The sequence below is a fragment of the Dendropsophus ebraccatus genome, chromosome 12, assembly GCF_027789765.1.
Source record: "Dendropsophus ebraccatus isolate aDenEbr1 chromosome 12, aDenEbr1.pat, whole genome shotgun sequence".
Classification (NCBI taxonomy): domain Eukaryota; kingdom Metazoa; phylum Chordata; class Amphibia; order Anura; family Hylidae; genus Dendropsophus; species Dendropsophus ebraccatus.
Window position 1 is genome coordinate 82714564 of NC_091465.1, and position 26341 is coordinate 82740904.

The following is a 26341-nucleotide window of genomic DNA, read 5'->3' on the forward strand; positions in this document are numbered from 1 at the left end:
AATGAAGTCCATTTAATGTACAACCAAATCTGTTTCTTGTCCTACTGTATCTGTAATAAAATTAAGTAATAAAAGAATATGTGTGCAGTGAGCTGCAGTACCCATGTCTGGCCACTACACAGTGAATGGAGCCAGCTGCTTCCTAGTGCAGAGGCCAAACAGCTGGTCAGCGGAGGTCTAGTATAAATCACCAGCACAGCAATATATACGTAAGCATTGTGATATCGATATGTAATATGAAGGATGTAGAAGCTACTGAAGAAGCCATATTAGAAACAAGATCCGTTACACAGAGTTATATTTCACCCTTATCTTCCTTCAGCGCGTTATTCACTGACATAATGAAACAGACAAGAAAGAAAGGATCAATCCAAAGCAATTTCATGGACATTGATGGGACTGCAACCAATCCTGGAAGCCCACCGTACCCTCATATTACTTCTGGATGTGATACAGCAGATCACAGAGATTTCATGGTATCCACCTACAGCAGAACTTAGGTCACTATACAGTGGTACCTCCGTTCTCAAACTGCTTGGAACTCAAAACTATATTTTCAAGGAAGGTTTCCTTTGGTTCTCAAACACCTTTCGGACGTGAGCCCTCTCTGCAGCCCGCGGTCCCCGATCGCCGCGGCCGGCTAATTAACTATTCAAATGCAGCTGTCAAAGCTGACAGCTGCATTTGAATAGTGTATGTGCCCCCTGTCCCTGATGTCTAGGGGCGATGCGATCGTGGAGGGGAGATCCGTTCTAATAAGCTGGCCGGGGCTCAGCGTCGGAAGTTTAGAAATTACATTGACCCATCACTTGTTCAATGGTTCTTTTACCTGTAGCTTCAGGGTTCAGCAATGGGGGAGCTTTTGTGCCTTCATATGCCGATATTGGGTGTTATGGTAGAGGGACCTATTCCATACATGTACAGTCAATGTCGGGTACTTAAAGGGGTTGGCCACTTTATAGTAAAATTGCTCAGTGTACAGTATTAGTAAGTGTACTCACTGTATATACTGACAGCAGCTCCCTGTGTACTCACTGTATATACTGACAGCAGCTCCCTGTGTACTCACTGTATATACTGACAGCAGCTCCCTGTGTACTCACTGTATATACTGACAGCAGGTCCCTGTGTACTCACTGTATATACTGACAGCAGCTCCCTGTGTACCTCATAGAGCTAATATCAGACTCTCCTCCTCCAGGCTGTGCTGCCCTGCTCTGTGGTGTTTTGGTCCATAAGATTGCTTACATGAAGGAGCATGTGACCAGGCCCCGCCCCCCAGTGTCCACCACTGAGCCTGTATATGTCTATGGAGGACACAGGGCACAGGGCCTGGTCACATGCTCCTCCATGTCAGCCATTTTATGGACTGAAACAAAACAGAGCAGGGCAGCCCAGCCTGGTGAAGGGGATCGGATTTCAGCTCTATGAGGTACACAGGGAGCTGCTGTCAGTATATACAGTGAGTACACAGGGAGCTGCTGTCAGTATATACAGTGAGTACACAGGGAGCTGCTGTCAGTATATACAGTGAGTACACAGGGAGCTGCTGTCAGTATATACATTGAGCACACTTAATAATACTTTGTACTGACCTATTTTACTATAAAGTGGCCAACCCCTTTAAGGATGGAATGGATTGAGGACCTGAGGCTGCTCCTTTCCTGGCAGCATAGCTGACAGATACCATCCATAGCTGACAGATATCCATAGCTGACAGATATCCATAGCTGACAGATACCATCCATAGCTGACAGATACCATCCATAGCTGACAGATACTATCCATAGCTGACAGATACCATCCATAGCTGACAGATACCATCCATAGCTGACAGATACTATCCATAGCTGACAGATACCATCCATAGCTGATACTATCCATAGCTGACAGATACCATCCATAGCTGACAGATATCATCCATAGCTGACAGATATCCATAGCTGACAGATACCATCCATAGCTGATACTATCCATAGCTGACAGATACTATCCATAGCTGACAGATACTATCCATAGCTGATACTATCCATAGCTGATACTATCCATAGCTGACAGATATCATCCATAGCTGACAGATACCATCCATAGCTGACAGATATCCATAGCTGACAGATATCATCCATAGCTGATACTATCCATAGCTGACAGATACTATCCATAGCTGACAGATACTATCCATAGCTGATACTATCCATAGCTGATACTATCCATAGCTGATACTATCCATAGCTGATACTATCCATAGCTGATACTATCCATAGCTGACAGATACTATCCATAGCTGACAGATACTATCCATAGCTGGCAGATACTATCCATAGCTGGCAGATACTATCCATAGCTGACAGATACTCTCCATGTGTTGTCTGACGTGACCAATATGTCAGATCTACTATTACAGTCTGCTAGATAGTAATAGTATGTTGCCAAAATGACAGAGCGCAGCAATAAAATTGTATTGTAGTGTAAGGTATAAGATACCTTCTAAACCCCCGGGGAGACTTAAAGAGTGTAACAAAAAATGTAAATATATATAAAACATATAATTACTCTAATTTTGATTTACTAAAGTAAATGGGAAAGCGGCTGTCAGAGCACACACAGTGTAGAATAACAGTCGTAATCCAGTGTGAGCACAAATATAAAGAACTTAGGGTGGTATAACATGGCCGGATGGGGGCCTGATAATAACAGTACACGAGCGCCGATCTGCTAGATGGGCCTATTATACAGCCCGATAATCATTTAACAATGGCTGCATGGACATCATTACCGATGTCCTTGCAGGCCTTGCTAAACTGGTATACAGTACCTATCCCGGGTCCAGGGCTCCTCCCGGGCCGATTATTGTTCCATGTATTCCATGTAATAGTACCCTTACTCATCATTTACAACTTGTTTTGCAAAAAGAAAAAAAAGGCTTTTTTTTTTTTTTAACCTGTTCATATATTTTATTTTCACTCAAAATAACGTCCGTATTTTATTTTAATGTGTGTGAACATTGCCTCAGCCTTACAGCTTTCTCACATTTGTCCAGGTCATATAAAGAGATGGGGTGTTTGATGTGGAGAATTGGGAAACATGACAAGACTCATTTATCTCCTTTCAATATAGTTGGAAAATAAATATTTTTTAAAACTTTTTTATTTACATTTGTGTTTGTTTTTTTCCATAAATGACATCAATTTGTTCTTTAAATTTCCAGACTGAATAAATATTAATAAAAATAATAAGTATACAATTAATAAATATTTCATGTTTTGCATTTCACATTTGCTGAAATTAATTATAAACTGTTTATTTATTACTTTTACAATTTTCTTTTTCTTTCCATTTTATATTTGATGATTTCCTAAACTAAAACTGTTCTCACAAAGTATTCGGAGTCGTTTTTTCAGCAGTAAAATGGAAGCTCTATAGCTAAAAAAAAAAAACCACATGAAATAACATGTTCATGGCTGTATTTTTATGACCGTAACATTTGGGGGTATCTTGCACTTTTTATCACAAGAAATATCAAGGTTACAAATTGTATTAGAGCCGTAGCATAAAAAAAGAGACAAAATACATATTTTTTAAATGTAAAAAGAAGATATGTAAAAAAAAAAAAAACCTGTAAAAGTATATATGCTTCTATCTATAGCCCTGTGCTGTATATAGTCCTGAAAGAAGCCATTGTGTGAGCTGACAGGTAGCTAATAAATGGGGGCGGATGTGCACTCTGGAATGTTCTCTCCTTAGTTCACCAAATATCACTTGTTCCCTCACCTATACGGCCACTTATTCTTATTTCCTGTTGGTTCAGGTTTACAATGTATATAATCAGGTCTATTATAGGGTTACTATGGAGAACCAGAGCATTGTGTTACCTGACATATAAAACAGAGGCTGGTTATACGGGTTCGGTATTATAAACTTTTCTTATTCTAAGTTCAACACACGAATAGAGGTGCAGCACTCGTTCTCATACAGGTATGTCTCCTCTTGTTACTATATGGTCAGTAGGGATAATCACCTGTAGTATATGGTCAGTATGGACACTTACCTGTAGTATATGGTCAGTATGGACACTTACCTGTAGTATATGGTCAGTATGGACAATCACCTGTAGTATATGGTCAGTATGGACACTTACCTGTAGTATATGGTCAGTATGGACAATCACCTGTAGTATATGTCAGTATGGGCAATCACCTGTAGTATATGGTCAGTATGGACACTTACCTGTAGTATATGGTCAGTATGGACAATCACCTGTAGTATATGGTCTGTATGGACAATCACCTGTAGTATATGGTCAGTATGGACACTTACCTGTAGTATATGGTCTGTATGGACAATCACCTGTAGTATATGGTCAGTATGGATAATCTTCTGTAGTATATGGTCAGTATGGAAATCGCATGTAGTATATGTCAGTATGGACACTTACCTGTAGTATATGGTCAGTATGGACACTTACCTGTAGTATATGGTCTGTATGGACAATCTCCTGTAGTATATGTCAGTATGGACAATCACCTGTAGTATATGTCAGTATGGACAATAACCTGTAGTATATGTCAGTATGGACAATCTCCTGTAGTATATGGTCAGTATGGACAATCACCTGTAGTATATGGTCAGTATGGACAATCACCTGTAGTATATGTCAGTATGGACAATCTCCTGTAGTATATGGTCAGTATGGACAATCACCTGTAGTATATAGTCAGTATGGATAATCTTCTGTAGTATATGGTCAGTATGGACAATCGCATGTAGTATATGGTCAGTATGGACAATCACCTGTAGTATATGTCAGTATGGACAATCACCTGTAGTATATGTCAGTATGGACAATCACCTGTAGTATATGTCAGTATGGACAATCGCATGTAGTTTATGGTCAGTATGGACAGTCACCTGTAGTATATGGTCAGTATGGATAATCTTCTGTAGTATATGGTCAGTATGGACAATCGCCTGTAGTATATAGTCAGTATGGACAATCGCCTGTAGTATATAGTCAGTATGGACAATCACCTGTACAGTCATGGCCAAAAGTTTTGAGAATGACACAAATATTATATTTTCACATGATCTGCTGCCCTCTGGTTTTTACATACAGAAATATAATTGCAATCATACTATGAGTAACAAAAGCTTATAGTGACAGTTAGAATGAGTTAATGCAGCAAGTCAATATTTGCAGTGTTGACCCTTCTTCTTCAGGACCTCTGCAATTCTCCCCGGCTGCTCTCAATCAACTTCTGTACCAAATCCTGACTGACAGCCGTCCATTCTTGCATTTTGTCAGAATTTGTTGGTTTTTATTTGTCCACCCGTCTCTTGATGATTGACCACAAGTTCTCAATGGGATTAAGATCTGGGGAGTTTCCAGCCCATGGACCCAAAATCTCTATGTTTTGTTCCCTGAGCCATTTAGTTATCACCTTTGCTTTATGGCAAGGTGCTCCATCATGCTGGAAAAGGCATTGTTGATCGCCAAACTGCTCTTGGACGGTTGGGAGAAGTTGCTCTTGGAGGACATTCTGGTACCATTCTTTATTCATGGCTGTGTTTTTAGGCAAGACTGTGAGAGAGCTGATTTCCTTGGCTGAGAAGCAACCCCACACATGAATGGTTTCAGGATGCTTTACAGTTGGCATGAGACAAGACTGGTGGTAGCGTCACCTCGTCTTCTCCGAATAAGCTGTTTTCCAGATGTTCCAAACAATCGGAAAGGGGATTTATCAGAGAAAAAGACTTTCCCCCAGTCCTCAGCAGTCCAATCCCTGTACCTTTTGCAGAATATCATTCTGTCCCTGATGCTTTTTCTGGAGAGAAGTGGCTTCTTTGCTGCCCTCCTTGAGACCAGGCCTTGCTCCAAGAGTCTCCGCAGTCTCACAGTGCACAGTGCAGATGCCCTCACACCTGCCTGCTGCCATTCCTGAGCAAGCTCTGCACTGCTGGTAGCCCGATCCCTCAGCTGAAACACTTTTAAGAGACGGTCCTGGCGCTTGCTGGTCTTTCTTGGGCGCCCTGAAGCCTTTTTGGCAACAATGGAACCTCTCTCCTTGAAGTTCTTGATGATGCGATAGATTTTTGACTGAGGTGCAATCTTTCTAGCTGCGATTCTCTTCCCTGTTAGGCCATTTTTGTGCACTGCAATGATGACTGTACGTGTTTCTTTAGAGATAACCATGGTTCACAGAAGAGAAACAATGATGCCAAGCACCAGCCTCCTTTTAAAGTGTCCAGTGGTGTCACTCTTACTTAATCATGACAGATTGATCTCCAGCCCTGTCCTCGTCAACACCCACACCTGTGTTAATGGAGCAATCACTGAAACAATGCTAGCTGGTCCTTTTAAGGCAGAACTGCAACGATGTTAAAATTTGTTTTGGGGGATAAAGTTCATTTTCTAGGCAAATTTTGACTTTGCAAGTAATTGCTGTTAAACTGATCACTCTTTATAACATTCTGGAGTATATGCAAATTGCCATTTTAAAAACTGAACCAGTAGGCTTTGTAAAAATTTATATTTGTATCATTCTCAAAACAATCACCTGTAGTATAAGGTCAGTATGGACCTGGAGGGAGATATAAAGGGGCAGCTACAGTGATTGCTTGGTCTTCCTGCATCACCAATGTTAAATGTCTGCTTTTCATCTGTGTTTCCGACTTTGTCCGTTTTCTGAAAACATCTATATTCCTAGGAGCCTGCTATTTCTAACACTCCAATTAAACCTTTCATCACCTCCTCACTACAATCAGATAACTTTACTAGTCACCCCCTACCAACATCTTCCAGTCCTCCTAATATAACTGCACTAGAAGACCCTACTAATCACACAGAGTCATTAGAATCCACTAACAATTCTCCAATCATTATAATACCATCAGAAACCATAAATATTTCATCAATCTATAAGAATCAGGTGGACATCATGGATGAGACACCAACAACCCAGTTAGACACCAAATTCTCTACCACAATTGATACTATGGAAGTAGACACTACTATTTCTACAGATACAACCAAATTAGAGACTACCTTCTCTACCAAAATTTATACTATGGAAGGTGACACTACTATTTCTTCAGATACCACCCCATTAGACACCCCCTTCTCTACTGCAAATGACATTACAGAAGAAGACACTACTATTTCTATAGATACTACCCCATTAGATACCACCTACTCTACTGCAATTGACACTACAGAAGTAGACACTACTAGTTCTGCAGATAAAACCCAGTTAGACACCACCTACTCTACTACAATAGACATTATAGAGGTAGACACTACCATTTCTACAGATACTAACCAGTTAGACACCACCTACTCTACTTCAATTGAAACTACAGACGTAGACACTACTATTTCTACCAATACTACCCCATTAGGCAACCCGTACTCCACTGCAAGTGACACAACAGAAGTACACACTACTATTTCTACAGATCTTTCTACATCATTAGACACCACCTACTTTACTGCAAGAGACACTACAGAGGTGGACACTACTATTTCTACAGATAAAACCCAGTTAGACACCAAATTTCCTACCACATATGATATTATGGAAGTAGACACTACTATTTCTATAGATACTACCCCATTAGACACCACTTTCTTTACTGCGATTGACACTACAGTGGTAGACACTACTATTTCTACAGATACAACCAAATTAGACACCAAATTCTCTACCACAATTTATACTATGGAAGGTGACATTACTATTTCTACAGATACTACCCCATTAGACACCACCTACTCTACTGCAATTGAGACTACAGAGGTAGACACTACCATTTCTACAGATACTACCCCATTAGACACACCGAACTCCACTGCAAGTGACACTACAGGGGTATACACTACTATTTCTACAGATACAAACCAGTTAGACACCAAATTCTCTACTGCGATTGACACTACAGAGGTAGACACTATTGTTTCTACAGATACTACCCCGTTAGACACCCCCTACTCTACTGCAATTGACATTTCAGGGGTAGACATTACCATTTCTACAGATACTACCCCGTTAGACACCCCCTACTCTACTGCAATTGAGGCTACAGAGGTAGACACTACTATTTCTACAGATACAAACAAATTAGACACCAAATTCTCTACTGCGATTGACACTTCAGAGGTAGACACTACCGTTTCTACAGGTACTACCCCGTTAGACACCACCTACTTTACTTCAATTGACACTATAGAAGTAAACACTAGTATTTCTAAAGATACTACCTCATTAGACACCACTTTCTCTACTGCGATTGACACTACAGAGGTAGACACTACTATTTCTACAGATACTACCCCATTACACACCACCTTCTCTACTGCAAGTGACACAACAGAGGTAGACACTATTTCTACAGATTCTACACAGTTAGAAACCACCTACTCTACTGCAAATGACACTACTATTCCTACAGATACTACTCCGTTAGACAGCACCTTCTCTACTGCAATTGAGACTACAGAAGTAGACACTACTATTTCTATAGATACTACCCCATTAAACACCACCGTTTTTGCTGCGTTTGACACTACAGAGGTAGACACTACTATTTTTACAGATACAACTCAGTTAGACACCACCTACTTTGCCACAATTAATACTACTGAAGGTGACACTACTATTTCTACAGATACTACCCCATTAGACACCACCTACTCCACTGCAATTGACACTACAGAGACTGACACTACCATTTCTACAGATACTACCCAGTTGGACACCACCTACTCTACTGCAGTTGAAACTACAGAAGTAGACACCACTACTATTTCTATAGATACTACCCTATTAGACACCACCAACTCTACTGCAAATGAAACTACAGAGGTAGACACTACCATTTCTACAGATACTACCCATTTGGACACCACCTACTCTACCGCAGTTGACAATACAGAACTAGACACAACTATTTCTATAGATATTACCCTATTAGACACCATCTACTCTACTGCGACTGATACTAAAGAGGTAGACACTACTATTTCTACAGATACATCCCAGTTAGACACCACCTACTCTACCACAATTGATACTATGAAAGGTGACACTACTATTTCTACAGATAGTGCCCCATTAGGCACAACCTTCTCTACTGCCATTGACACTACAGAGGTAGACACTACTATTTCTACAGATACTACCCCATTAGATAGCACCTTCTCTACTGCAAGTGAAACTACAGAAGTAGACACTACTATTTCTAAAGATACTACTTCTTTAGACACCACTTTCTCTACTGCGATTGACACTACAAAGGTAGACACTACTATTTCTACAGATACAACCAAATTAGACACCAAATTCTCTACCACAATTTATACTTTGGAAGGTGACACTACTATTTCTACAGATAGTGCCCCATTAGACATCCCCTACTCTACTGCAATTGACACTACAGAGGTAGACACTACCATTTCTACAAATACTACCCCATTAGACACACCGAACTCTACTGCAAGTGACACTACAGGGGTAGACACTACTATTTCTACAGATACAAACCAGTTAGACACCAAATTCTCTACTGCAATTCACACTACAGACGTAGACACTAATGTTTCTACAGATACTACCCCGTTAGACACCACCTACTCTACTGCAATTGACACTACAGAAGTAAACAGTACTATCTCTGCAGATACCAACCCTTTAGACACCACTTTCTTTACTGCGATTGACACTACAGACGTAGACATCACTATTTCTACAGACACAATCCCATTACACACCACCTTCTCTACTGCAAGTGACACAACAGAGGCAGACACTATTTCTACAGATTCTACACAGTTAGAAACCACCTACTCTACTGCAATTGACACTACTATTTCTACAGATACAACCCAGTTAGACACCACCTACTCTGCCACAATTGATACAATGGAAGGTGACACTACTATTTCTACAGATACTACCCCATTAGACACCACCTACTCTACTGCAATTGACACTACAGAGGTTGACACTACCATTTCTACAGATATTACCCAGTTAGACACCACCTACTCTACTGCAATTGATACTACAGAAGTAGACACTACTATTTCTACAAATACTATTCCATTAGATACAACCTTCTTTACTGCAAGTGACACTACAGAGGTAAACACTATTTCTACCGATACTACACTATTAGACAGCACCTACTCTACTGCAGTTGACACTACAGAAGTAGACACTACTATTTCTATAGATACTACCCCATTAGACACCATCTACTCTACTGAAACTGACACTAAAGAGGTAGACACCTCTATTTCTACAGATACTACCCCATTAGACACCACCAACTCTACTGCCATTGACACTACAGAGGTAGGCACTACTATTTCTACAGATACTACGCCATTAGACACCACCTACTCTACTGCGATTGACACTACAGAGGTAGACACTACTATTTCTACAAATACTACCCAGTTAGACACCACCTACTCTACTGCAGTTGACACTACAGAAGTAGACACCACTATTTCTATAGATATTACCCCATTAGACACCATATACTCTACTGCGATTGACACTACAGAGGTAGACACTACTATTTCTACAGATACTACTTCTTTAGACACCACCTACTCTACTGCAATTGACACTGCAAAGGTTGACACTACCATTTCTACAGATATTACCCAGTTAGACACCATCTACTCTACTGCAATTAATAAAACAGAAGTAGACACCACTATTTCTACAGATAATACCCCATTAGATACCACCTTCTCTACTGCAAGTGACACTATAGAGGTAGACACTACCATTTCTACAGATACTACCCATTTGGACACCACCTACTCTACTGCAGTTGACACTACAGAAATAGACACCACTATTTCTATAGATACTACCCCATTAGACACCATCTACTCTACTGCGACTGACACTAAAGAGGCAGACACTACTATTTCTACAGATACTACGCCATTAGACCCCACCTACTCTACTGCGATTGACACTACAGAGGTAAACACTACCATTTCTTCGAATACTACCCAGTTGGACACCACCTACTCTACTGCAGTTGACACTACCGAAGTAGACACCACTATTTCTATAGATATTACCCCATTAGACACCATCTACTCTACTGCGACTGTCACTACAGAGGTAGACACTACTATTTCTACAGATACAACCCAGTTAGGCACCACCTACTCTACCAAAATTGATACAATGGAAAGTGACACTACTATTTCTACAGATAGTACCCCATTAGACACCACCTTCTTTACTGCCATTGACAGTACAGAGGTAGACACTACCATTTCTACAGATACTACCCCGTTAGACACCATCTACTCTACTGCAATTGAGATTACAGACGTAGACGCTACTATTTCTATAGATATTACCCCATTAGACACCACTTTCTCTACTGCCATTGACACTACAGAGGTAGACACTACCATTTCTACAGATACTACCCCATTAGATAACACCTTCTCTACTGTAAGTGATACTACAGAGGTTGAAAATATTTCTACAGATTCTACACAGTTAGACACCACCTACTCTACTGCAGTTGACACTACAGAAGTAGACACCACTATTTCTATAGATATTACCCCATTAGACACCATATACTCTACTGCGATTGACACTACAGAAGTAGACACTACTATTTCTACAGATACTTCTTCTTTAGACACCACCTACTCTACTGCAATTGACACTGCAGAGGTTGACACTACCATTTCTACAGATATTACCCTGTTAGACACCACCTACTCTATTACAATTGATACTACAGAAGTAGACACTACTATTTCTACAGCTACTACCCCATTATACACCACTTTCTCTACTGCAAGTGACACTACAGAGGTAGACACTATTTCTACAGATGCTACACTATTAGACAGCACCTACTCTACTGCAATTGACACTACAGAGGTAGACACTACCATTTCTACAGATACTACCCATTTGGACACCACCTACTCTACTGCAGTTGACACTACAGAAATAGACACCACTAATTCTATAGATACTACCCCATTAGACACCATCTACTCTACTGCGACTGACACTAAAGAGGTAGACACTACTATTTCTACAGATACTACGCCATTAGACCCCACCTACTCTACTGCGATTGACACTACAGAGGTAGACACTACCATTTCTTCAAATACTACCCAGTTGGACACCACCTACTCTACTGCAGTTGACACTACCGAAGTAGACACCACTATTTCTATAGATATTACCCCATTAGACACCATCTACTCTACTGCGACTGTCACTACAGAGGTAGACACTACTATTTCTACAGATACAACCCAGTTAGACACCACCTTCTCTACCACAATTGATACAATGGAAGGTGACACTACTATTTTTACAGATAGTACCCCATTAGACACCACTTTCTTTACTGCCATTGACAGTACAGAGGTAGACACTACCATTTCTACAGATACTACCCCGTTAGACATCATCTACTCTACTGCAATTGATAATACAGAAGTAGACACTACTATTTCTACAGATACTACCCCATTAGACACCATCTACTCTACTGCGACTGTCACTACAGAGGTAGACACTACTATTTCTACAGATACAACCCAGTTAGGCACCACCTACTCTACCAAAATTGATACAATGGAAAGTGACACTACTATTTCTACAGATAGTACCCCATTAGACACCACCTTCTTTACTGCCATTGACAGTACAGAGGTAGACACTACCATTTCTACAGATACTACCCCGTTAGACACCATCTACTCTACTGCAATTGAGATTACAGACGTAGACGCTACTATTTCTATAGATATTACCCCATTAGACACCACTTTCTCTACTGCCATTGACACTACAGAGGTAGACACTACCATTTCTACAGATACTACCCCATTAGATAACACCTTCTCTACTGTAAGTGATACTACAGAGGTTGAAAATATTTCTACAGATTCTACACAGTTAGACACCACCTACTCTACTGCAGTTGACACTACAGAAGTAGACACCACTATTTCTATAGATATTACCCCATTAGACACCATATACTCTACTGCGATTGACACTACAGAAGTAGACACTACTATTTCTACAGATACTTCTTCTTTAGACACCACCTACTCTACTGCAATTGACACTGCAGAGGTTGACACTACCATTTCTACAGATATTACCCTGTTAGACACCACCTACTCTATTGCAATTGATACTACAGAAGTAGACACTACTATTTCTACAGCTACTACCCCATTATACACCACTTTCTCTACTGCAAGTGACACTACAGAGGTAGACACTATTTCTACAGATGCTACACTATTAGACAGCACCTACTCTACTGCAATTGACACTACAGAGGTAGACACTACCATTTCTACAGATACTACCCATTTGGACACCACCTACTCTACTGCAGTTGACACTACAGAAATAGACACCACTAATTCTATAGATACTACCCCATTAGACACCATCTACTCTACTGCGACTGACACTAAAGAGGTAGACACTACTATTTCTACAGATACTACGCCATTAGACCCCACCTACTCTACTGCGATTGACACTACAGAGGTAGACACTACCATTTCTTCAAATACTACCCAGTTGGACACCACCTACTCTACTGCAGTTGACACTACCGAAGTAGACACCACTATTTCTATAGATATTACCCCATTAGACACCATCTACTCTACTGCGACTGACACTACAGAGGTAGACACTACTATTTCTACAGATACAACCCAGTTAGATACCACCTACTCTACCACAATTGATACAATGGAAGGTGACACTACTATTTCTACAGATAGTACCCCATTAGACACCACCTTCTTTACTGCCATTGACAGTACAGAGGTAGACATTACCATTTCTACAGATACTACCCCGTTAGACAACACCTTCTTGACTGCAATTGAGACTACTGAGGTAGACACTACTATTTCTACAGATACTACTCCATTAGATAACACCTTCTCTACTGTAAGTGATACTACAGAGGTTGACAATATTTCTACAGATTCTACACAGTTAGACACCACATACTCTACTGCAATTGACACTATAGAGGTAGACACTACTATTTCTACAGATAAAAACCAGTTAGACACCACATTCTCTACCACAATTGATACTATGGAAGGTGACACTACTATTTCTAAAGATAGTACCCGATTAGACACCACCTTCTCTACTGCCATTGACACTACAGAGGTAGACACTACTATTTTTATAGATACTACCCCATTAGATACCACCAACTCTACTGCATTTAAGACTACAGAGGTAGATACTACTATTTCTACAGATACAACCCAGTTAGACATCACTTTCTGTACTGCAAGTGTCATAACAGAGGTAGATGCTATTTCTACAGATTCTACACAAGTAGACAGCACCTACTCTTCTGCAATTGACACTACAGAGGTAGACACTATTTCTACAGATTCTTCACAGTTAGACACCACCTACTCTACTGCAATTGACACTACACAGGTAGACGCTACCATTACTACAGATACTAACCTATTAGACACCACCTTCTCTACTGCCATTGACACTACAGAGGTAGACACTACTATTTTTATAGATACTACCCCATTAGATACCACCAACTCTACTGTAATTGGGACTACAGAGGTAGATACTACCATTTCTACAAATACTATTTCATTAGATACCACCAACTCTACTGCATTTAAGACTACAGAGGTAGATACTACTATTTCTACAGATACAACCCAGTTAGACAGCACCTACTCTTCTGCAATTGACACTACAGAGGTAAACACTATTTCTACAGATTCTTCACAGTTAGACACCACCTACTCTACTGCAATTGACACTACACAGGTAGACGCTACCATTACTACAGATACTAACCCATTAGACACCATCTGCTCTTCTGCGACTGACACTAAAGAGGTAGACACTACTATTTCTACAGATACTACCCCAGTAGACACCACCTTTTCCACTGCAATTGACACTATAGAGGTAGACACTACTATTTTTACAGATACTACCCCATTAGACACCACTTACTCTACTCCAGTTGACACTACAGAGTTAGTCACTATATCTACAGATACTACTCCTTTAGACACCACCTTCTCTACCACAATTGATACTATGGAAGGTGACACTACCATTGGTACTGGTTTGGATCATACACATTTAGACACTAACATAGACACCAGTAGTCTGTCTTCTTCTCCTTCGACATCATACTACATATCCAGCACCTCTGTTTCGGTTTGGCCAGGTATGTATCATAAGTTCCTTATTCATGAGTTACAATACTGTAAATAAAAACATTCAACCCTCCTTCCCTGCACTTTCCTCGGCTGTACTATTGTTTGTTTTTATGCTTTGATGATTAGACAAGAACTCTTTTTCATGGATTCCTCTTTTTCTTAGACCTGCTCTACCCGTATGGCCCATTGCTGGACATTTCCTGTCCCAAAGCATATAACAGATCTTCCCCATTGATGATGCATACAAGGGCAATTCCTCTTTTTGGACGGAATTACTCTGATCTCATTGTAAGTACTAACAGTAAAATAAATCTATAGCAGAATGACAGCTGTAAATTTTTGGGGGGTTGTGGCAAACATTTGCAGTGTCCTAGTACCCATATTTCATCTATAACAGTACAAAGTTGTCATGTGGGTGAGGAATTTACAAAGTATCTAATCTGTGTATAGGTATCGTAAATTAAGTTGTATACATAGTCACTAGCTTGTCACACTGCTAAACACTGCATACACTGAGGTATTATAGAGGTAAAAATATGGAAGTTTGGTCACATGACCTTCTCTAAAGCTGTTTCTACTAGAAATGTGGTCTGAAGGAGGAGTCTCCCAGGTTCAACCCTTTTCCATAACACTGCGTATAAACTCAAACTTTCTAGTTAGGGTACTATTACAGGGAACGATAATTGGCTCAATCGGTCCTATCCAGCCGATTATCGCTCCGTTTAATAAACACAACGATCAGTCAATGACAACAATCATCAGCTGATCCTTGTTATAGGTTCGGTCAATCACTGGATGGGACCACCACGGCCAGTAATTGACTGAGCGGTCTGTCAGCTAAGACAGGCCGCTCTAAAGCTGCAGCGCGCGGGACCTGGGGAGAAGCGGACCGCAGGAGGAGTCCAGGACCATGGATAGGTAATGTATGCAGTTTAAAAGCAAGGGCTGCATGGACATAGATAACAATGTCCATGCAGCCCTTGTTAAACGATTATCGGGCCGTGTAATAGGCCCAGTAAACGAGCGTCGATCTAGCAGATCGGCGCTCAGTTACAGTTATTATCGGGCCATGTAATAGGACCCTTAATCTGGCTTTGGTCAGAGACCTATGACACGGTTTAAGCCTAGTCAATTTCCAGTTCCAAGGTAACAACATAATTAAGACCAATTGACAAAAGCCATGCGGTTCTAGTGACATCCCTGTAGACTTTGCCAAAGGGGCTACTATCCTTAGCTGTCCTGACTACTCCACTCATCATCCTCCTGGGTACTACACATTCAAGTGGGCTTTGTGGCATTTAATATGCGTCTTTGATGTTGGCATCAATGTGGGGGCATCATGGCTGTTGAAGTTATACAATCTTTCCACCATAATCTATTATCTGTGGGCTGAGGACCATAGAGAGGACCTCTAATGATTGCATAGACAGGCTGATTCCATTGCTAGTAACCATTCCTAACCCCACTATGCTCCTTTAATGTCTTTCCTAACAGGTCCACACCAGTGGAGTGCTGTCATTCATGATACCAACTGTTGAATACACTCCAGATGTGCCCATCACTACCCCTTATATCGCCCCCTTCTGGGCGGATGTGGATATCACTATTGCTGGCAATATCTATTATCGTGAAAGCACTGACCCCGAACTCCTGGCCAGAGCGACTTCTGACATCAGGACCTACTCCAATGACCTGGACTTTAACGCTCAATGGGTCTTCGTGGCCACTTGGGACCATGTTGCATTTTATGGATCACAGACTAACAAGGTAACTTTAATTCCAAATCAAGAACCTTAAGAGGGGTGGATTGGTCGGACAAGATTTTAAAAGAAGCAATATCTTGCTGGGCTTCCCGACGACATCCAGTGGCCACAACCAGTCTGAAGGGGTCTGGACCTGAATCCTGAGGTGGGAGCCATTCGGGAGCCACATCCTTAAAGGGAAGTAATCATGAGAAAAGCACTGTTACAGCAACCAATATGTTCCCATATGCCCCCGGGCAAATAAGTATTCGCTATGAGCGTAACTTATAATTTTTTTTATAATATCTGGCTGCAAAAAAAAAAACTCAGTATATGGATTGTCACAAGTGTCTTCTCTAATTCTTCTCCTTCAGACCAACACGTTTCAGGTCGTCTTGACCACAGATGGAAATTCCACCTTTGTTCTCCTCAATTACAAGGACATTGAGTGGACCACAGCCGTGTCCAGTGGGGGCAGTCCTATGGACGGACTGGGTGGTCAGCCAGCATTGGTAAGATATGTTGTTGTTTTTTTCTATTGTTTGTATTGTTTATATCTTGCCATTGCGGTCAGCTGTTGCATTTTTCTGTGTTTTTGTTTGTAAAAAAAAAAACCTCATGCTGAGGTGAATGATTTGCTCCCTTTGTAAACCATTGGTCCGGCTCCTGAGATAGTATTGCCCTAGAGACAGATATTCTGATGTGTTCTTTTTTTCTAATCTTTTTCTATTGTCTGATTGTAAGCCCTCGCGGGCAGGGTCATCTTCCCCCATGTACCAGTCTGCCATTTACCTTCATGTAACGTGTTTTGATCTTCATGTAATGATGTTCCTGTTTGTTACCCCTATGGCTTGTATAGCGCTCTGAAATCAAGGACACTTTATAAATTACTACTACTACTACTAATAATAATAATAACAGTGATACATTAGTATTAGCATTATGCCTTCAACACAGCTGTATGATGCCTTCAGAAGGCCCCCAGGTGCTGGTGTTCATGTTCCTGGACTGCCGAAGGATAAGGGAGACCTGCAGATCCGCTACTTTCTGCCCCTTTATAGAGGTACTCCAGCAAAACCCTTTTTCTTTCAAATCAACTGGTCTCAGAAAATTATATAGATTTGTAATTTACTTTTGTTTAAAAATCTCCAGTCTTCCAGTACTTATCAGCTGCTGTATGTCCTGCAGGAAGTGGGGTATTCTTTCCAGTCTGACACAGTGCTCTCTGCTGCCACCTCTGTCCATGTCAGGAACTGTCCAGAGCAGGAGAGGTTTTCTATGGGAATTTGCTGCTGCTTTGGACAGTTCCTGACATGGACAGAGGTGGCAGCAGAGAGAATGTGTCACATTAGAAAGAATACACCACTTCCTGCAGGACATACAGCAGCAGATAAATACTGGAAGACTGGAGAATTTTAAATAGAAATAAATTATATATCTATATGACTTTCTGAAACCAGTTAATTTGAAAGAAAAAGGTTTTCGCTGGAGTACTACTTTAAGCATATTAAATAAATGAAAATATAACTAAAAACTAAAAGAATACCATCATTATACATTTATATAAACTATAGGAAACATATGACCCACATGGACATGCTTTAAAAATCCTAATCATAAGTACAGTAATTTATAAGTGGTTCAAACCTGAACGTTACTGACTTTCAGGCCGGTCTAAACGGCGGCGTCCTGGACAATTACTACCTTATACCAGGGTCCATGGATCCGGCCATCCTCAACATCACTCAGACAAGCAATGTGAACATCAAGGGACGCTGGGTTTTTAAAGTGAACAATTTCTACATAGAAGACGCCAGGGGGAACAAAGTTGGTGAGTGTCATAAATGAGGGCGGGAGTTTAAAGATTGACAACCTATAAACAGGACCGGTCATCGATTACTGATCAGCATGGTGCCTGCCCTGCCCTTATACTACACAGGGAACAGTAATGCAGAAGCTGAGCAGCTGATCCGTGGGGGCGGCCAATGTTGGCAGGGACTGATGACTTATCCTGTGTATAGACCGTCCATCTGTTTTGCCTACAAAGAACCCTTTAAAGGGGTACTCCGGCCCGGGGGTATTTTTAAGCTATGGCCAGGGAGGGGGTGGTTATGGACGGCGGAGGTCACTTACCTCCCCTGTTCCAGCGCCGGGTCCTGGATCGCGCCGCCCGGTACACCCGTCCCACGGCCGCTTCCTTGTGTGAGCTGCCGCATGAGACGTGACGTCTCAAAGCAGCTCAGCCATTCAGCGGCCGAGGCTGGACTCTGCTACGGCAATAGCTTAAAAATATCCCCGGGCCGGAGTACCCCTTTAAAGCGACTCTGTAACAGCACCTTGCCTCAAGCACCGCATTGTAGAGCTCCTTATGACTGCCCAGTTTAAGGGTTGGCCTGTCTCCCTGTGCCTGTATTAATAAGAAAAATGGTGCGGGGGGCAGCCAAACTGGCATGGCCCAGAGCAACAGTGCCCTACGCCTGTGGCACCTCTCTAGCTGCCTTCACCCAGGGAGAGAGGCGCTGTAGGCCTAGGGCACTAATGCTCTGGGCCACGCCAGTCTGACACATTTTTCTTCAAATACTGGCACCAGGAGACAGGTTGACCCCCAAACCAGGCACAGCGCGAGGAGCACTACAACGCTGTTCCGGCAGTTGGGGTTCCGTAAGGTGCACAGATTCGCTTTAATGTATAGAAAAAAGAAAAAGATAAAAAATTAAAATGTAATATAACATCATTACAACCAAATGTAGGTAGGTGCTTGTTGGAGTTCTCCTTTAAATTCTGATCCAGAACTTAATTAATTCTGGATCAGCATTTAAAGGAGAACTCCAACAAGATGGATGTTATCCCTTCATTTCAGATTGATCCTTCTCCTACACAGCCTCCTCTCCTCCGGCAGTGACCAAAACACCGGAGATGGTTCTGGAGACCACAGATCTGTTACCTACAGATGTCAGCCAAGTCACCTCCAGTAACGCACTATTAGCCTCGGTGGTCGCTCTTCCACTGTATGAGACCGGTAGGGAGCCGATACAATAGAGAAGAAATGGCACATAACTTGCGTATAATGTTATTTCACCTGACCCATCCCCAGAACCCAATAACCCTTGACTTGTATGGTATATTATGTCTTCTCAGACCTTCTCTACCCATATGGACCAAGAGTCGATTTCAACATTAACAATGAATTTGTCTCTGTTAGACTTCCGGATTTGATGCCAATCTTTGGAAGTTTATCCTCACTCATATATGTAAGATTCTCTCTTAATATCTGGACGAAAATTTTTACTTGACTTGCTCAAGAGCTAACTAAGTCTTTTTGCTTCTTCTCCCCAGGTTTACACCAATGGATATTTTACCTTCAACAATCGTCTAATACAATCTACCCCGCAACCTCTCCCGGTGAGCGAGATGATTCCACTGATCGCTCCCTACTGGGCTGATACAGACACTGGAGAGTCAGGAGACATTTACTGCCGGACAAGCACTGACCCCAACCTCTTGTCCAGGGCCACAGCAGATGTTAATTCTTACTTCCAAGGCTTGAACTTCAGTGCACAAATGGTGATGGTGACCACATGGGATAAAGTTCCTTACTATGGATCAAACTCCAACATGGTAACTTTTATTATAGGTTCTTAACCACAATAAAGCTATGTTACAGCTATGTAAAAATGAAAGCGTGCACGTGCAGGGAAGGGAGGCCATGGAACGGCCCTGCAACCCCCATGTCACAGGACCAGACCCAAAAAGCAAAACCAGAACCCGGCCAGCACCACCGGCGGAGAAGGCTGCCCCCAAACGACACAAGCATGTTCCTTGTAGCGTGTCCACATAGGTCTCTTGGTTTTACCAACGTAAAACCTGTTACATGGGCATATGATAGTGTATACAGTGAAGGAGGTTCTGCATGTAATGAGGCTTTCTATCTGACAATCTACACCATTCAGCCTAATATAGTCAGTGGGGATGAGCTGGGAGCAAGTTACATGTCCCACAACGTTTATTACCCGTTATGACATTCTGGCTCAACCAATCGTTACGCACTCTCTTTTGGGATATATTCACATTAAGAATGTCACCAATGGTGGGATTTTTACGGTAGGTGATAAGAGGGCCTAATGTCGCTATTTCTCTTAGGTCTTCATCTTGTTCGAGTATGTGCCAGTGTTTGTGAATGCTATTAGCAATGATTTTATTTAATGGAGGATTTTGGAAAGCAAACGTGAATCTATTAGCTGCTTTATCTGGACTGGATTTGGATTTTAGCAGGTCGGGTCTGGACAGTGTATTGGCTCTCTCTCTGGCTGCCGATACAATATCAGGGGGATAATCCCTGGCTAATAGACTTTGTTCGAGGGCATCGGCCTGTTTAGAGAAGGATTCTGTGGTGCTGTTAATTCTTTTAAGGCGGACCTTTTGGCTAAAGGGAATAGAGTTTTTAACTTGGGAAGGATGCGAGCTCCCATAGTGGAGTAAGGCATTACATGCAGTCTTTTTCCTGAATACAGAAGTCTCCAGCTTACCATTAATGGCTTGTACCTGTACATCAAGGAATTCAAGGGAGGTGCCACCTATCGTATGTGTAAAATACATATTAACTCCGTTGTTGGTATTTAGATAGTTAACAAAATCAGTAAAACTGTCACTGTTGCCATCCCACACAACGAAGACGTCGTCCACATACCGAAGGTATGCTCTGATGCCTCCAATGTGTGGGTTATGGGCACTAGATCATTTTCCAACTTAGCCAAAACAAATCAGCATACGTGCAGGAGACCGGCGTACCCATCGCGGTGCCGATCTCCTGCACGTACCACTGGTCATCAAACAAAAACACATTGTTGCGCAAAATGAAAAGTAGAGCTTCTTTCACAAATTCTCTAAATTCTGCAGGCTGGTCACACCTGGACATAAACCAGTCAATCGCCTCTACACCCGCATCGTGAGGGATGCGGGTGTAGAGGCTCTCAACATCTATGGAAGCCAAAATACAACCCTCAGAAAAATGTATAGTGTCAAGCGCATTTATAAAGTCCCCAGAGTCCTTTAAATAGCCCGGAGTCTCAGCCAACAGTGGTCGTAAAGACCAGTCCAAGAATTGTGACAGGTATTCTGTAGGTGACCCAATGGCTGACACAATAGGGCGCCCAGGTGGTTTGTCCAGATTTTTATGGACTTTAGGAAGAAAGTCCTGGGCGCCTTAGGTGCAAGGGGTAGCAATTTCTCAGCCGTACGTTTATGAATGGCACCATTACTACTATATTTATGGAGGAGGGTCCGAAGCTGTTCCTGAATCTTCGGTATCGGATTTTTGATAAGTGGGTGATATGTACAGTATTACGATCACCTAGCTGTCTTTTGGCCTCCTCCATATAATAGGACCGTGACATAACCACGGTAGCTCCCCCTTTGTCTGCCCTTTTCGTGATTAAGTTAGGGTTTTAGGGCCCCCTCTTTCCCCCTCCCTGTGTAATAAATTACTAAAGACTGCTACAATCCGTTGAGTGCTTTGGACTTTCTGTATCTACCTGCTTGTGCCATTTTACACTTTGTTTTCTGCCGATGCACCCCGGACTCAGTCTCACGCACTTGTAGTGAATGTCTATCCACATACGCCTCACCTGAATTCATTCAGCCCGATACACCGATAGTGCGAGCACTTTCTTTTCTCGCTGGATTATAACTACTATAATACTGCTCCTATATACAAGATAATAACTATACTACTGTTCCCTTTATACATCATAACTACTATAATACTGTCGGCACTCATCCTTGACGGCTGGACAAAGTATATTTTGTAAATCTTGGTTATTAGTGAGGACAACATGTCTCCAGGGAATAGGGGTAATGGGCACCAGGAACATTAGACTGGCAGGTTTGGAGAAATTATTCACAATCCATTCCTTTTTTATTACATATTTGTAGAAAGTCTTTCTTATTATATAAGTAACACTTTTTCTTGTGCATATTTAGGTGAACACATTTCAGGCCGTCCTCACTACAGATTGGCTCACCACATATGTTATATTTAATTATGCAAACATACAGTGGACGACAGGGACAGCGAGCGGCGGAGATGGTGATACTGGACTTGGAGGCATCCCGGCACTGGTAAGAAACTAACTAGATTGATAGATCCGTTATCATGGAAAACACAGCACTTCCTGTGTCCTGTGTTTTCTCAAAAAACAGGAAGTCCTGGGTATCCCAGGCCATCTGAGCACTCACAGAGAGAAGGCAGTCGTGTGATTGTCAGACACAGTGAGCCGTGTTTAGTCTGTTTTTTTCAACCAGCACAAGTCAGAAAATCTGCCTTCAGGGGACTGGACCTGGATACAGTAAGTATAGCTGTTATATAGCTGCCTTCAGGGGACTGGACCTGGATACAGTAAGTATAGATGTTATATAGCTGCCTTTAGGGGACTGGACCTGGATACAGTAAGTATAGCTGTTATATAGCTGCCTTCAGGAGACTGGACCTGGATACAGTAAGTATAGCTGTTATATAGCGGCCTTCAGGAGACTGGACCTGGATACAGTAAGTATAGCTGTTATATAGCGGCCTTCAGGAGACTGGACCTGGATACAGTAAGTATAGCTGTTATATAGCTGCCTTCAGGAGACTGGACCTGTATACAATAAGTATAGCTGTTATATAGCTGCCTTCAGGACACTGAACCTGGATACAATAAGTATAGCTGTTATATAGCTGCCTTCAGGACACTGAACCTGGATACAAGTAAGTATAGCTGTTATATAGCTGCCTTCAGGACACTGGACCTGGATACAAGTAGGTATAGCTGTTATATAGCTGCCTTGAAGAGACTGGACCTGGATACAATAAGTATAGCTGTTATATAGCTGCCTTCAGGAGACTGGACCTGGATACAGTAAGTATAGCTGTTATATAGCAGCCTTCAGGAGACTGGACCTGGATCCAAGTAGGTATAGCTGTTATATATCTGCCTTCAGGAGACTGGATCTAGATACAATAAGTATAGCTGGTATATGGCTGCTTTCAGGAGACTGGACCTGGATACAGTAAGTATAGCTGTTATATAGCAGCCCTTAGGAGACTGGGCCTGGATACAATAAGTATAGCTGGTATATAGCTGCCTTCAGGAGACTGGAACTGGATACAATAAGTATAGCTGTTATATAGCTGCCTTGAGGAGACTGGACCTGGATACAATAAGTATAGCTGTTATATAGCAGCCTTCAGGAGACTGGACCTGGATAAAATAAGTATAGCTGTTATATAGCAGCCTTCAGGAGACTGGACCTGGATAAAATAAGTATAGCTGTTACATACTGTAGCTGCCTTCAGGAGACTGGACCTGGTTACAGTAAGTATAGCTGTCACATAGCTGCCTTCAGGAGACTGGACCTGGATACAGTAAGTATAGCTGTTATATAGCTGCCTTCAGGGGACTGGACCTGGATACAGTAAGTATAGATGTTATATAGCTGCCTTTAGGGGACTGGACCTGGATACAGTAAGTATAGCTGTTATATAGCTGCCTTCAGGAGACTGGACCTGGATACAGTAAGTATAGCTGTTATATAGCGGCCTTCAGGAGACTGGACCTGGATACAGTAAGTATAGCTGTTATATAGCGGCCTTCAGGAGACTGGACCTGGATACAGTAAGTATAGCTGTTATATAGCTGCCTTCAGGAGACTGGACCTGTATACAATAAGTATAGCTGTTATATAGCTGCCTTCAGGACACTGAACCTGGATACAATAAGTATAGCTGTTATATAGCTGCCTTCAGGACACTGAACCTGGATACAAGTAAGTATAGCTGTTATATAGCTGCCTTCAGGACACTGGACCTAAATACAAGTAGGTATAGCTGTTATATAGCTGCCTTGAAGAGACTGGACCTGGATACAATAAGTATAGCTGTTATATAGCTGCCTTCAGGAGACTGGACCTGGATACAGTAAGTATAGCTGTTATATAGCAGCCTTCAGGAGACTGGACCTGGATCCAAGTAGGTATAGCTGTTATATATCTGCCTTCAGGAGACTGGATCTAGATACAATAAGTATAGCTGGTATATGGCTGCTTTCAGGAGACTGGACCTGGATACAGTAAGTATAGCTGTTATATAGCTGCCTTCAGGAGACTGGGCCTGGATACAGTAAGTATAGCTGTTATATAGCAGCCCTTAGGAGACTGGGCCTGGATACAATAAGTATAGCTGGTATATAGCTGCCTTCAGGAGACTGGAACTGGATACAATAAGTATAGCTGTTATATAGCAGCCTTCAGGAGACTGGACCTGGATACAATAAGTATAGCTGTTATATAGCAGCCTTCAGGAGACTGGACCTGGATAAAATAAGTATAGCTGTTACATACTGTAGCTGCCTTCAGGAGACTGGACCTGGTTACAGTAAGTATAGCTGTCACATAGCTGCCTTCAGGAGACTGGACCTGGATACAGTAAGTATAGCTGTTATATAGCTGCCTTCAGGAGACTGGACCTGGATACAATAAGTATAGCTGTTATATAGCTGCCTTCAGGAGACTGGACCTGGATACAGTAAGTATAGCTGTTATATAGCTGCCTTCAGGAGAGTGGACCTGGATACAGTAAGTATAGCTGTTATATAGCTGCCTTCAGGAGACTGGACCCGGATACAGTAAGTATAGCTGTTATATAGCTGCCTTCAGGAGACTGGACCCGGATACAGTAAGTATAGCTGTTATATAGCTGCCTTCAGGAGACTGGACCTGGATACAGTAAGTATAGCTGTTATATAACTGCCTTCAGGAGACTGGACTTGGATACAGTAAGTATATAGCTGTTATATAGCAGCCTTCAGGAGACTGGACCTGGATACAGTAAGGTCAGAGGAGGTCAGGAGAGGTCAGGAGAGGAGGGTGCTAATCCTATAGGAGAGGTCCCAGCAGCACAGAGGATGTCAGGAGAGGAGGGGGCTAATCCTATAGGAGAGGTCCCAGCTGCCTTCAGGAGACTGGACCTGGATACAGTAAGTATAGCTGTTATATAGCTGCCTTCAGGAGACTGGACCTGGATACAATAAGTATAGCTGTTATATAGCTGCCTTCAGGAGACTGGACCTGGATACAGTAAGTATAGCTGTTATATAGCTGCCTTCAGGAGAGTGGACCTGGATACAGTAAGTATAGCTGTTATATAGCTGCCTTCAGGAGACTGGACCCGGATACAGTAAGTATAGCTGTTATATAGCTGCCTTCAGGAGACTGGACCCGGATACAGTAAGTATAGCTGTTATATAGCTGCCTTCAGGAGACTGGACCTGGATACAGTAAGTATAGCTGTTATATAGCT

General features: G+C 42.0%; 1 protein-coding gene across 1 annotated transcript in view; it reads left to right on the plus strand.

Moving 5' to 3' along the window:
* Positions 1-236: 236 nt before the first annotated feature.
* LOC138768826 (serine-rich adhesin for platelets-like) overlaps positions 237-26341 on the plus strand; it is a 31612-nt gene continuing 5507 nt past the window's right edge. Inside the window, exons 1-11 of the mRNA XM_069946783.1 lie at positions 237-476; positions 6705-15273; positions 15429-15553; positions 16760-17032; positions 17382-17519; positions 18676-18838; positions 19889-20026; positions 20146-20258; positions 20344-20625; positions 21628-21699; positions 22987-23124. Of these exons, the coding sequence (XP_069802884.1) occupies positions 237-476; positions 6705-15273; positions 15429-15553; positions 16760-17032; positions 17382-17519; positions 18676-18838; positions 19889-20026; positions 20146-20258; positions 20344-20625; positions 21628-21699; positions 22987-23124 (10251 nt within the window). The remainder of the gene's footprint in view (positions 477-6704; positions 15274-15428; positions 15554-16759; positions 17033-17381; positions 17520-18675; positions 18839-19888; positions 20027-20145; positions 20259-20343; positions 20626-21627; positions 21700-22986; positions 23125-26341) is intronic.